The sequence below is a fragment of the Brachyhypopomus gauderio genome, chromosome 12, assembly GCF_052324685.1.
Source record: "Brachyhypopomus gauderio isolate BG-103 chromosome 12, BGAUD_0.2, whole genome shotgun sequence".
NCBI lineage: Eukaryota > Metazoa > Chordata > Actinopteri > Gymnotiformes > Hypopomidae > Brachyhypopomus > Brachyhypopomus gauderio.
In genome coordinates, this window is record NC_135222.1 from 7275149 (window position 1) to 7289777 (window position 14629).

The 14629-nt window shown below is 41.1% G+C and overlaps 1 protein-coding gene across 2 annotated transcripts; it reads right to left on the reverse strand.

Annotated features, from left to right (window-relative positions):
• Positions 1-456: 456 nt before the first annotated feature.
• Positions 457-14487, reverse strand: ttc39c (tetratricopeptide repeat domain 39C). Of its 2 annotated transcripts, none has more exons than XM_077024790.1 (15): positions 14363-14487; positions 13733-13896; positions 13046-13094; positions 10560-10688; positions 10251-10365; positions 9562-9931; positions 8101-8269; positions 7674-7767; positions 6103-6210; positions 5887-5996; positions 5658-5781; positions 5379-5476; positions 4121-4225; positions 3512-3550; positions 457-3226 (listed from the first exon to the last, which is right to left on the reverse strand). In XM_077024790.1, the coding sequence occupies exons 1-15, from the start codon at positions 14477-14479 to the stop codon at positions 3137-3139; spliced, it is 1881 nt and encodes a 626-aa protein (XP_076880905.1). In that variant the 5' UTR covers positions 14480-14487; the 3' UTR covers positions 457-3136. The 2 variants fall into 2 exon arrangements, with proteins under 2 accessions (XP_076880905.1, XP_076880906.1); XM_077024791.1 differs by having other exon boundaries at positions 14320-14450.
• Positions 14488-14629: the final 142 nt, after the last annotated feature.

The window sequence follows — 14629 nt, forward strand, 5'->3', positions numbered from 1 at the left end:
AGCTACTATATCTAGAGCTGATCTGCAGGTATTCTCTAAGTAGTCGGTTAGACTATCTAACTCTCCTGGATCGGATGGCGAGTGGGCTAAAGCAGTTAAGTCAGGGAGGGTTTCAATAAACTGTGTTGCTGTTGATGAATTTATTATTCATATATTATTCATATATATCATGTACATATCCAAAATTGACCTGTTATAAAGACAAGAGAACAGGACATTTTAATAAGTAAAAAGAAATATTAAGAATGTGAAAAACAGACCATTCCCACCGCATTTTTGTTGTTGTCAAGTAGGGTGTTCATATTTTTGCAGTATATGGGTTATTGATAATGAGTTTTTTATTTTATTTTATTTTTTACTGGAATCGGGTGGCATACAAGCCTTTGTGGACTGGATATCCATTTAAAAATTCAAATAAGCAAAACATACATGCACGCAGAATAAACACACACACAAGCTACACTCTTATTATTATTACAATGGTTTTCCAAGACTTTTATTGACTTTTGCTGCAACTTGATAAACACACTGACCTCATTCAGTCCTGTAGCAGAACCAATTACAGTACAGGGATGATAGAACAAACTGACAGCAAGACGTCCATAATATGAATTAATTTTAATTTTTTTACTGTCCATCCTGACCAGTTCAAGGAAGAAAACACTACAGACAGGAAAGCCAGTTCCTGTGATTCTGATGAAGTCTTTTGTATCTGGTGTTGTCCTTTACCCCCTGAGACCGAGAACTACTCACCAATGCTAGCTGCGCAGACCAAGGCCCAAAATCTGAGAGTCTTCTACTGCATCTATAGTCCCGAAGTAATATTGCTGGGTTTTTGTCATGTGTTCAAAAACTGTATTTTTGATGTATTTTTGAAAAAATTTTCCCAAAAATAAGCATTTACAAGAGCTTTCAGAAAATGTTAAGAATTCAGAAGAGAGTTGGTTATTGCACAGGTTCAAGATAGCAGAGACAAATGTTGAATGTAGACCTTTGGCACAACTACAAGTGTGGCTGGCTTGTTGCGGAGCTTACATGTAGTACAGGGTCTCAGATTTTGGGGGTAGATCAAGAAGATACACTGATTACTAATTTGATGGTCATGATGTACATGTGTATCCAGAGCACATTTTAATTCAGTGTGGCATAGAGACAGTTTGCAGAAAAGCCACAGTATTATCTCAGCCAAAAACAGGTGGCTGCAACCTTAGGGTACAGAATATTAGTAACAGTTATGTGAATATGATTGTTCCATTCATCTTATGACATATATGACAATATAACTGTTGGGCACTTCACTGTAAATAATCACACTAATAATCAGTTAAACAAAAGCATGAGCTGCTTATTTTTCTTATCTGAGTACTCTAAATGTATTTTTGGCCAAGTCAGTGTAAGTTTGAGACATGGCAAACGGAATGAAACGGTGACATCATAATATCTTAGTCTTCCATACCTCAAAGTACACACAGTTGGTCAAACGAAACCCTCAGTTGTGGTTTAAAATGCACTTGTCATTAGCATGGACAAAAAGCAAATGATGTTGCATGATGGTACAGTGATAAGGTGTGTTTGTGTGTGTTCGTGTGTGTGTAAAGGATGATTGGAAGATAAATGAAAGAGTGGCATAGCCTAAACATAGCATAGCAAGACATTGCTCACTGCCATTTCCATGGAGACCAGCATTGATTACATGAATTAAGTGTATTAAATCTGGCATGGAGCAAAGGTTTGCAGAAAGAATTGATGATGCACATCCATAAACCATAAATATATTTATGAACACCTTTAAAATACGTGCTATGAACAATCTGAAACAGCCAGCCAGTACCAGCACCAGTCGATGGATGTCAACCAAGTAAAAATGTCAGATTAACCCATAAGGGTTATAATATAATATAAGAATCAAATTTCATCCCATGCAAATAACTTTTTAAAGAAGTCCAATCTTCTGAATAAGGTATCTATTTTCAATACGTTTCTTCCTGTATGTCTTGACAAAATGAGCAATCTAATTATTGTTTCCTTGCACAGGTAACCTGCAACCTGAATAAGACATTAACATCAAATTTTTGCATAAACACCGTGGGGCCACATTATACTGTACTTGTCCTACACCAACCCCAAGGTGGTGATGAAAATTCCACTGAAAATGCCTTCCAGCATATTTGTAGACAACAGATTTCATGAAATTGTGGAAAATGTCATACATGCAACACAGATGATGCATGCAATACTCAGCTTACTCACGTGATTTGATAACTGGCGCTATTGACAAGAAACTGATTTTCATACGAGGGTTGTCACATCTGCTGATATGTTGAGTTGGCTACAACTTCCTCCCTCCTGGACAGGGTCCAAGCATGTAAACAACACATCTCAAGACATGCTTAAAACCAAATTGTGATTAATCCCTAAATGATGATCGATTATGCTATTCAGAAGTGGAAAATGGAATTATTACAAGGCCAAATAAACAGATTGCTGGGGGTTATTACAACCATAGTGTTTACATACCATTATGCAACTGGAAAATTCTAATTCTTTCATTGGAACATGCTTATTTGGTATATGATTCGTAACAGGACGTGACATACCTTGGTCAGAATATTGCCATGTTCTGACTATAATCAGAAAATGAGTATGTGGAAACATATAGTGCTAATCTGTTTCTCACATTTAAGGGATTGTTGATCAAAAATGTACATCTTTAAATAAAAGTCAAAACCCACCCAAATTTGAAATAATTTGAACATGTTCTGATCCCTTCCACCAGTCTGTGTGTAAATCTGAAGTGTAATGTATGTTGGTTGTAAAATTTTGATTCAAAAATGGAAAGCAATGTATCTACTTGATTAGACATAGATTACCACATAAGGACCAGAAATACTGACTTAACAGCTATTTTTGTAAGCCAATTTCAACATAGAAGATGCAGAAAGGAAACTCTACTTGTGTCTTGTGATTAGCACGTTCTCTTAATACTAGAGATAGACCCATCCTCTTAATGTTAGGAACAAAGTTTTTTTTCCTTTTTGTTAAAAACAAATTCACTATTGTTTCCAATGGCTTGCATTTTAAAAAGTGCTGGACAGGAGTCGTCAAGGTACAGTGCACTTCCTGGGGTTAGGGAGGGTCACTGAGGGACAACTTCCTTTAGGGAGGCCAGAGCTGAGTGGATTCGCACATGCAGTCTGTTCTCAAAGTCATATCCCGCATAGTTCTCCTGCAAGCACAGTTATATTCAGCAGTTAAGCACTTTGCACTTTCACTATGTAGTAAACATCTAGAAAATGCAGAACACCACCCAAAATGGGCTGGTACTAGGAGTAACCAATATATTTATTCCAGTGTGTGCACCAATCTGAAGTGTGTATCATTTAATTGATTTAATTGACAATCATTCATGGTTAGGATCAGGGCATTGTGTGTGGGACCAGTGCATGCATATGTGCGTGTGCATACGTGTGTTGTATAATAATGCATTGGCTCCGTGGCATCATGTTCATACCTTTGCCTGAAGCAACAACGATCTCCCTTTGCTCAGTGTCTGCAAGCAAAGTAAAAATGTATGTGGTTATTTTACTTCAGATGCTCTGCACACATTACCATCAAATATGAATGTATGTATTTTCAGCTTTCAGTTATCTCATTAATCATAGCATCCCCTTTTTCATGTTCTTAATGGCATGAGATTTGTTGCTAGAGTAAGCAGTCACATTGAATATGTGCTTAAAAAGTGATGAAATTATCATAGCAATCTTTTAAATTCATTTCACGCAAATGCAGTTGCTCTTATGGAGAGGATGATCCAGCTAAAACATCCCCAATGCAAATTTAGATGGCCCATACAATCATTCTGGGATAAACGTTTTCTATTAGCAGGTTTTCATTAGAACTCACAGGATAATTGCATTTCCACAACCTAATGTTCTGTATATTATACCATATAGATCATAAATGAGTCATTGCTGTTTAGCACTGAAGACATCATCCTGATAGGCTCCTGCTACTGGACTCTTGGAGTCTTCATCATAGTCTCTCTGACAGTTCCAATGTCTTGTAAAAAAAAAAAAGTGAATTCTTGTTTATTACTTGTGATGATGGTTTCTGACCTTACCTCAGGTTTAGCCAGTAAGACACACCCTAGCTCGTAGTAGGAGTACGGCTGCACGTACGAGTTGCTCTGACGACCGAGTTCATCCTTAGCGGCCAATTGGTAGGACTGCAATGCCAGACAGAATAAGTACATAACCATTAACCAGGCAAACTAAATATCACCCAAACAGTTCGATGTAACGCGGAGGGTATGGTGACGTAACCACCACTTGAATAAACTGAGAGGCGGACCCAAGTGCCGGCTCGAACTGGCACAATAAGCCATGATGTAAGTGAGTGCGAGAGTAAAGCACACACACACAAAAAATCAACACAAAATGATGCGGAAAACTCAACGCACGAAATAAAACTAAACCATGAACACTCGGGAGAAAATAGAAACAAAAACAACGCGGAAAACTCAACGAGTAAACTGAAACTCAACCGTAGACACTCGGGAGAAAATAGAACACAAAACGATGTGGAAAACTCAATGCATAAATAGCAAAGCTCACCAGTAGCGACGGGAGAAAAATAACAAAGGCAACTCAAAAGACACGGAAAAAACACGTCGCGTAAAAACGAAAGCAAGAACGCCAGGGGAAGTATCTGGCTATAGGCAAAAACGCCGCAACAAAACAAAACCTTCCCAAAATAAATGAATAACAGATAGGAAGAGAAACAGATGGAGGAAAACTTGAGATAGGCCAGGTAGCGGCGCAGGAGATAGTAACTCAAATAAGTGATGGGATTTGCAAGAGAAACGTAAAGAGAGAGATGGGTGGCGAGACACCTTACAACACAGCACAACGGCAGAGAAAGCAGAGAAGGGCTGAAGTCGTACCGGCATGACCAAATTGAATCAGCAATGATCCGTCTCCACAAGCTTCCTTAAGAAGCCATGGCAACAGGTGAAACGGATCATTGCTGATTGGGTCGTTTCAGTCTAGGACTGACTCGGGTGCCTCTTGTGCAGAGGTGTCAATACCAGGTTCAGAAAGTAAAAGTCCTCACCAGAATTTTGCTCAAGCTTGCTAGATTTTCTAATTAGTGCAATCCAGGTAAAATTAGTGGAACACAATCCATGAAGCCTGAGCAAAATCCTGGTGAGGACTTTTACTTTCTGAACCTGGAATTGACACCTCTGCTCTTGTGGAGGTAGAAGGCATGGCATCCAAGCCAGCCCTGACATTCGATGGTCTGAAAGGTTTGGATTGAAACAGGGAGGTGGGCATCCAGGAGGAATGATGGTCACCAATATAGATCACTTATTAACAAACCTTGATGGCATCTTTAATGTTTCCAAGACATTTCTTAATAGCACCAAGAAGCAGGTGTTTTAAGCCCTGGCAACATGGGTCATCCAGACCCTGCAGCACTGGAAAAAGAGAATGGATGAGAGGTCAGTGCCATCTTCAGCTGAGATGTCAGCAAGATCCATCAAAATGAAGACTCCAAAATCACAAAAGATTACAATAGATCTCTTCAGCAGGGTTTCCCTCAGTGAGCCCAATCTCACTGCCAAGTGTTTAAACCCCATAGTGCAGGATGCACAGTACCTTGGCTCATGAGCTGGAGTTTGGAGGAGGAGCAGTTCGGAAGAGCCTTCCACAGGTACAGGACCTCTACAACTCCCAGAATGCAAAGCTCTTGCGTAGGAGACAGCTTCCTCAAACGCTCCGCCTATTAAAATCAGAAATGAAGACCACTAAAGCAAAAAAGACCTCTTCCAATGTATTTTATAAGATTTTTTTTGCCAATATTATTTTCTAATAGCACCAGTCTCACCCTTCTGAATGCAAACTGCTCAATCTGATTGTTCTTGCGTTTAAAGAGCCTTTGTGCATCTCTGAAAATAGCTTTTGCCCCCTCTAAGTCACCAGATGCACCCTGGCACACTTTTTGTAGGTAAAAATAAAATAAACACATATGACAGTCAACAAAGAAAAAACCTGGTAATATATAAATAATGTATATTCAGGCATTGCAGATCATTAAACTTACCCCCAGTTAGGTATGCATAGTAACACTGGGACCATCTGGATTCATTCTTTAGCCTTTCAAATGCCTTATATGCATCCTCGAAGTTCATCTCAATCATACTGCACCAGCCTGCAAAGTTTGTATTACATGTGGTAAAAATGCATTATGGGATTTGTAGTATTCAAAGAGTCCACAGTAACACCTTACAGTCAGGTATTTTCAAGGATTAAGGACCGTGTAAAGCATTAAGCACGTATATTACGCATTATTAAATGTTAGCCAATGTGTCTATTAATCATTAATTAATGCTAGGGCTGCACGATGAATCGTATTTTTATCGTTATCGCGATGTGAAGTTTCACGATAAACACATCGAAAGAGCCACGATAACTCCTTGAATAACAGCAAACTCAAATTGCATTATCCTCGTCCAGCAATAGAGGGAGCTATTCGCGCTGCAGACTATGATCACGTGACGTAAGTAGGCAAGAGGCAGAGTGAGGTGAACACGCTCGTCAGACACGCGATTTGATTTAAGCCTGGTTTACACTTGACGCAGCGCGAGGGTCCGCAAGGCGAAAATAACATAATCACGGTGGCTTCGCCCGTGCGCGATGGTCTCGCGCGCTGTCGGTTCACGAGGTCGTGCACCTCTCGAATTTTGTAAGTTCGCGCGCGCCGCGTCTCAGCGCAACGAGAACAGTCATGTTTGCCGGGTTCATACACCTATACAAGGTGGAATTAAAGCAGTTGTACGTCACTTTCAAGGTCCATTTCAATAATTTCCAGCTCGTTAAACTTAATTGAGTTAAATATTTATACATATACTCTAAATGATTCGAAATAATTCGCTTTTTTTATCACATTATTTAATGGTTGTTTATTTTCAAAACGCCCAATCTTAACGTCTTCACGTTCTTTCATGTTTCATCCTGGAATTACAAGAGGCTCGTATTTGTTAATGTAATTACAGGAGAACTGTTCAGTCAGACAGATATTTGTTGTGAAACGAAGTAGTTACAATTTCAAGCATTTTCAAGTACTTTAGCCTAAATTCCAGCACTTTTCAAACCTGATACACAAAGCAACAATAAAATTGGTCAGGTAAAAGTTCATTCCCCTGTATTTGAGGGGTGTTTTTTTTATACTACTAGGCCTACATATCGTTTCGGACAACACTGCAAAGAATGTGACACGGCAAGATTAAACGCTTCCGTCGTTCGCGGAGGTTTTTACGCGAGGTGTGCGGAGTCGCGCTACGGTCACTCGTGAAAGCATAAACCTAGATTGAATCTATTGTTGAATAAACCTGCAAAATATTTGGAATTATTCTGGATTCATTACACAGTAAGAAAAAAACGAATTAACGTGCTGCTGTTCAGAGAGACACTACATCTCTGTATTTTAATCTTAATTTATCGTGGTTCACATCGATATCGGGATATCCAACAATGTTATCGCACATCGTAATTCTAGTCCATATCGTGCACCCCTAATTAATGCTATATAAATACATAATAAACTATTGTAATGTCATTATTATATCATTATAGCACAGCAATACCTAATGGATATGTCATCAATGGTCTTACCTATCTCATACAGACACACATGTTGGATCTCTCTTTGGTCTGAGGCAAACTCGAGAGCATCGTGGAAGGATGCCAGTGCACTGTTGATCTGGCACTGCGGGAGAGAAGCCTGCTCTTAAACCAGGAAACCTCATCAGTCACACTCCAAACACATGTCAACTCACAGCGGAAAGTGAAGGAGGCGTGCTTTCATTTGAAGCTGTGTTGGACTAACTGCTTTTCATTGTCATCCAGAGTCAATTATTAATCACTCTATTTATGATTGTAGTTTTGCCCTGCTGGCCGATTACTCGAGGCCTGCAGTGTATGTTCTTTTAAGGTTATATTTTATTTGATGAAACTGTGCAATGACGGTGAAAACGTCAAGCGTAGAATGAAACACATGCAGTGGTCAAGTGATGTGTGCCTGGACTACAAGCACACCCACCTCTAACCTCTGCACTCGTCCCCTGAAGAAGATGAAGAGGGAGGAGTTGGGGTAGATCATCGCCTTCTTCTGCAGGATGGCCTTAGCTTCCAGCAGCCCAGCCCTGCAATCCGAGCCATCCAGAGCAAAGAAGGGCTGCACTACCGTGTGGTACCACAAAAGGGCGAGCCTGAGGGGGGGGTAATCAGAGGCTCAGTGAAAAAGGTAACATGATGCTGAAAGAGTGTGCGCAGAAAAGGCACAGCCACACATTTGCTAAGACGCACCAGTGTTTGCTCTAGTCAACACAGTCTTGGGCTCTGTAAGACGTACACTGTGTAACTCAAAGGTCTGGCTTTCCTCATACGGTGCCCAAGATCATTGGACTGAGATGATTGAAATTATTGGCACATTCATGTATATTTTATCACCTATTTGGGCCAAGTGTCTCACACAGTGTATCACAAGCACTCATGTGTCAATGTATAACAGTTTTTACAAAAAGAAATTAACATTATGGGGTTATTCTAACCTCTTTAAATTATATTAGGTAAAACAAGGCCTTTATTTTGAGACCCTGTGCCAATGGGATTTGTCCCACTGCCACAAGACACTGGATTATGCATGGTTAAATTCACTGCTACTATTAGATCATCTAGTCACAAGCTGTCAAGCCGTTGGCAAGTAAGACACTTGAAACTAGGGAGTTTTTCCTTGCCACTGTCGCCCTTGGCTTGCTCACTGGGGGCTAGGACTCGGCACTTGTAAAGCTGCTTTGTGACAACAACTGTTGTAAAAAGCGCTATATAAATAAAATTTGATTGATTGATTGATTGAAACCACGACGGCGAATGACACATTGAATATACACATATTTTAGATAGTGTACATAAAAAAATAGGTTTAGTGTTATATGGACTATTGCTCTCAAATTCCCTGATCTTCACAACAGTCCAAACTGTCCAGACTGTGTAGGTCACTCACCCTATCAGAGAGGCCCTGTCTCCCTCTGAATCTGTGCACCATCAGTTTCAACACCTTACATAACCATGCTAACAGTAGTAATGGCAGAACAAACACACTTGCACAACACAGTGTGTGTGAAACACACATGTAACACACAGAATTGCTATGTGTTGTCCTCAGTGTAGTATGTTCATCAGGAACTGAATGTTTCTGCAATGCTTCTTAGCCTTGTTTCTCCCTCTCTCTCTCAAACACACAGCATAAGCATGTTTACATTTGCATTGTGTGTTATATGTCCCTTATCATTTGGTAAATAACTAGTAATTCTGAGCTTTTTCCACCAGCCTTCTCTGTTTTTACCCTCACTACTAGCACACAATTCTTCAGCAATGCAGTCTAATTCTTTAATTCCTTATCTTCATGTCTTATCCTGCTTTTTTCATACTGGATCACAAATAGGTCGTGCTCTTTATGGTTCAAGACACAGTAACCCTAGCGATCAAAGGAATGCCTTACGTGGCTAGAGGCGCCTTCATGTCTTTGCTCTCGCTGGCGTAGGCCAGAGATGCCAGGCCTTGGTGACGGTCTCCAGGGAAACCCAGCAGGTTGACGATCTTCAGCAAGTGTGGCGGCACCATGGAGATACAGAGGTGAAAAAGGCCGTAGCCAAAGCTCACAGAACCCTTCAGACGCCCCAGGGTCTCTTCCGACACTCCTCCGCTGCTCTCAGCCACGAGTGTGTTGTGGTTGGCCTGATCTGGGTCCAGTGCCCCCTGCTCGCTGGAGGACTGCCTGCAACAGGCTTCCTGAAGCTGGCTAATATCACTGTAGCATTTGTTGTACATCTTCCAAGCCTTGCGGAGGATCCAGCCTCCTTTGATATATGCTGTGATGCATTGAAGAGTAGAATAAAACATAGAAAAGCATTTCTCAATTAAGTTCTGACTTCTGATTACACAAGTCCACATACTGTGTTTTTTTTTCTATAGACTTAGCTTACTGCTCAAATAAGGACACCGAGATTAAATGGGCACTTTAAGATTAAATGCAACAACCATCCAAACACCACATTGAAAGTGTTACTGACATTTTATTAGGTGTCATTAATTCATTCATGGATTCTTTCATTCAAGTGTCCATGTTACATGGTCATCATTCTCAAGTGCTCATTTATAGATGATAAATCATTGGAATATGAATCATACCTGAGAGTTCCTGCTTGACAAAAGAGAGTACAGCGAGGTAGACCTGGCAGTCAGCCACAATGATCTGCCTTTGGAGCTGATCCACTACCGTCATCCCTGACTTCTGTGTGTCCATCTGGAGGAGAGAGGATATACAAATGATAGATCTAGCAACCCAAAAGAGTAGGTGGCTATACATTATGTATGATAGTATGGCATAAGAAGCTCTGCACGCTCTCTCTCTCACACACACACACACACACACACACACAGTGAAAGTGAAGTCGACATGGCTACTCTTCTTGTCTTTGTTGTAGTGTGCAGCCTTACTGTCTTCTTGATCTTATTGCGAATGGTCTCGATGACGCCAGTATTGTCACTCTCACACAGCTTCTCCGTAGCACGCAGGTCGTCACAAGCCATCTGCATCTTCTCCTCCTCAAACGTCATCATGGCATTCTGCAATACACACAGGAATGCCTCTGCTCGAGATACAGCCTGTTTGCTTCTGGTCTGGAATCAGTAAATCAGATCTTTCATGTCACATAAACACACCCACTGCACATATTTTTGGGCTTAGATAACAACATTTAAAAAAAAGCAAAAATAAGGTTAAGAAAGAAAGAAACTTACCATTGTATACTATCAGTGAGTGCATTCGAAACAGGCCTTCAGCAATATATTTGGATGTGTAATGACTATATTGTAGCACACATTGCATTGTTTTAGTATGTTATACACAAATATCATGTAATGTAAATGTATTCTTTAAATGTACTAGTAGTAACACAGTGGTTGATCTCTGAAAAATCTGAGAAAGCTGAAGAACTGCGTCTAACTGTGTCACGTCCAGCCCCTCCCTCCTTCCTGGTCCTGCCTAGCTCCCCGCTCCCATTCGTTCCTCCCTCTGTCTGTCACGCCCTCATCGTTAGTCACATACACCTGAGTCTCGTTTCACCGTCTTGTTTCTGTGTATATAAACCCCCTGGTGTTTCACTCCTGTGTCGGTCATGGTGTTTGCTGTGGTCCCTGTCTCCCCTGTGCTTTATCCTCTCTTCTGTCTGTAGCCTGCACCGTCTCCTCGTTCTCGGGTTTGTTCTGGTTAGTCTTCCCTGTTTTGGTTCTTGTTTCTCTTTGGTTGATTTTCTAGTTGCTCTTTCTTTCTCAATTCCTCGTCGGTTAGTTTTCCTTGTAGGTTTAGTTTGCATTGCGTGTTTCCTTCCTCTTCATATGTATGCCTGCGTGTATGTTCAGTGTTCGCTTATCATTCCCATCCCGTCTCAAGGTGTCTGCTCATGTTCTTGTTAATATGTGTCCTGCTTCTAAGTATGGTCTTCGTTTAGTCATGTATCTAGCTATTGGGTTCCATGTTTCTACCTGTTGGTTTGAGTTTTAGTGCAGTAGTTCTGTCCTGTTCTAGTCGTGTCTGCGCGTTATGTTTCTACATTTATAGGTCTGTCGCTTGTTCTCCATAGTTAGCTTACCTCCTTGTCGTGTTTAATTTTCTTTGTGTATCTGTTACCTGTCTCTTTGAATAAACCTTTCTTATACTTGCGGTTGCGTCATACCCCGTCCTCTATTCGTTACAAACTGATCTGACTGAAAACAGCTAGTATAGCAGTGTTCACAAAACACAGTCCCTGCTAAACACAATCCTTTCCTAAGTAACATAGAGAGAGAGGAAATAAAGACCACTAAAAGACCAATTATAATCACTACTCACCAGAATGCCTTTAGGGATTTATTAATATTTCAGTTTCAAAGAAAAGAGCATTTTAAGTTCTCTGGAACACACAGTATACCTTTCATGTGTGGTTCATATAAGCTTTGCATTTCTTTCTGCAAAAATATTACAGCAAAGAGAATTGCTGCATCAAAACCTCACTACTCGGTGTATAAAAACCAAACCACCCAGTATATCACACCCTCACTACTCGGTGTTAACCTAGAGAAGCCCGAGTCTCCCTCGTGAATGTGCCTCCTCTCAAAGTTTCTTCCTCACGCCCTCTCAGAGAACTTTAACTTTTGTCAGTAAACCTCTGTACAAAAACGTTACACACACAAAACTGAACTGAATGAATTCTTCTGAAAATGCCTCTTACAGCTCCACCATCACATGCTGTTTCCAGACCATCCTCTTTAATTCAGTTTTATTTTGGGGAAGAAAAAACTACCCAGGCTGGCTGTAACAATCCAACTACCACAGCCAAGACCTATGAAGGACTGGGACACGCTCTCTGACATTTCTCTGGCCAAGTTCTCAGCCTCTGCTCTTTGGAGTATAAAGCAATCACTCTCTGCAATTTGTTGGCTGACAAATTTCTCTTGCTGACTTCCAACTCATTTTCTGATGTTTTCTCCCTTTCTCTCTATTATTCACTGTTTCTATTTATTTCTGTAATAAGTCGACAGACATGCCCTTGGCAGAGTCACATGATGGCATCTCTAGTAGCATGTGTGGCCATATCATATTAACACTCAGAAGAACAAATGTTTCTTCCAGATTATCATCAGCTGCAACAGTTCTTATGCAGAGTTTTGGTTGACCAAAGGCGTCACCACCAACTGATTAGATGTGTAGGCTACTGTGTTCAAAAGCAAAACCATATATAAAGGTGATGTGTGTGTTTGGGGGATAAGGAAGGTGTAGTTCACTGATTGAGGTGTGCTGAAGCAGGGGTAACCTCCACTTTCCCCGTGAAATGATGCGGTTGTGGTTTCTCTCCCTAATGATCTGAGCTATGTTTCGGGTGTGTTATAATTTTCAAAGATCAGAGAGTAAGAGATGGTGAAAGGGCTCTGTGAGAAGCACTGACCAGAAACGACACAAAACTCGCTCCAAAGCTCATCAACGGACTCTGAGTCCTGCAGAGAGGAAACACAACATCACAACATGCTTGGCTTAGGAATGCTGTACACTATCTCACACTCTAAGCGTTCCTAGCATAGTTCTGGAATTGAAGTTGATAAAAGGCTTCCAGCTAAAAAAAAATAGACCTTAAGCAGCTTAACAAGGGAATAAGCTTATAGTTTATATGATTGCCCAAATGCGCTGTGGTAGAATTGAGTTTTAGGTTTTAGTATTATTGGAACATGCCTGACAATTCACAGTTGCACTGAATAAACCAATCCATGCATCAAACTATAAAGCGTCCATAAGACTTTAGTGTCTTATGTTCATATAAACCCTTGCTCGGCGGGGAGCTTTGTTATGCTAATGTGCCAGGCGCCCGCTGGATAGATTTCGTGCATAACTCGCACGCTCTGCATTCATTAGTGCGCGGAGACGTGCTCGCAGTCTCACGTGAAGCGACTGAGCACACGCAACAAGCTTCTCAAACCCGTCGACTGACGCGGTAACGTGCCACGCGCCGATTAAATCAAGTTAATCATATTGATCACTTCAGCTCCATGACACTAATAGATTTTTCAAACATTGGGGCATCACATTGAAACAAATGTCCTTATTAGTTGCGTAGGTACGGCATTTCGAGCAGGCTCACCTGTATCTTCTGAAGAGCTCGTCGCTTTCTTTGAATCCGTTGTTGAGAAGCATATTGATGCCCTGAAAAGCCATCTCGGCGTCGTCTATGTGTTCTGTCTTCTCCTCCACCCGCTGCTGGTGTTGGGAATGGTCCTCTGGCCCTGCCATTGTAGCACTATTGATCTGCTCAGGCGCAAGGACGATTTCAACAACACGCACGCATAAACATCTATATATAACCTACCAAATGACAAAAATAACAAAGGCTAATCCTAAGATTTATTGGAGAAACACGGCTAGGGCATTCAATTTCTCTCGTCTCGTCCGTTATGTCGTTTTATGCGGTCAGTGAACCATGCAAATCACCGGCGCTCCATAGGCACACGGGCCTTCGAAAAGACAGATGTGTATTTCAACCAAATCCGAAAATATTTAGGCAGAATTCCGCACCAAAACATCCAAATTCATTTGCGATTCATCCTCTGGATAGTGCACTCCTGCCGTGGTCCACTATAATCCACTATAAAATCATCGTGCTTTTTTAAAAGCAAAAAGACGAGACGCCTTTGCTGTGCGATAGAACAACTCTCACTGCCACCATCCTACCAATTTACGTGATCCAACAGATTCGTTTAAATCAGTTCAGCACCATTCTGTCGAGAGATATTCGGTCCTTTCTTCCTGCTTTCGCCGACCGGCGCGGGGAGGAGGCAGCGACGCTCGCGCGCTCTCCCTGGTCCTGTAGCGTCACACCCTTCACTCCCATCTGTTTGGGCCAGAATGCGAATGATGGACACAACCGTAACTCTTGCAGCAGACTGCGCCTAATAATTGTTCCAGAGTCCTATATCCAAGTTTTATTTTTTGGTTTAATTAGATAAAAAAATAGATAATACAAAAAGAGAAACAGAAAAAA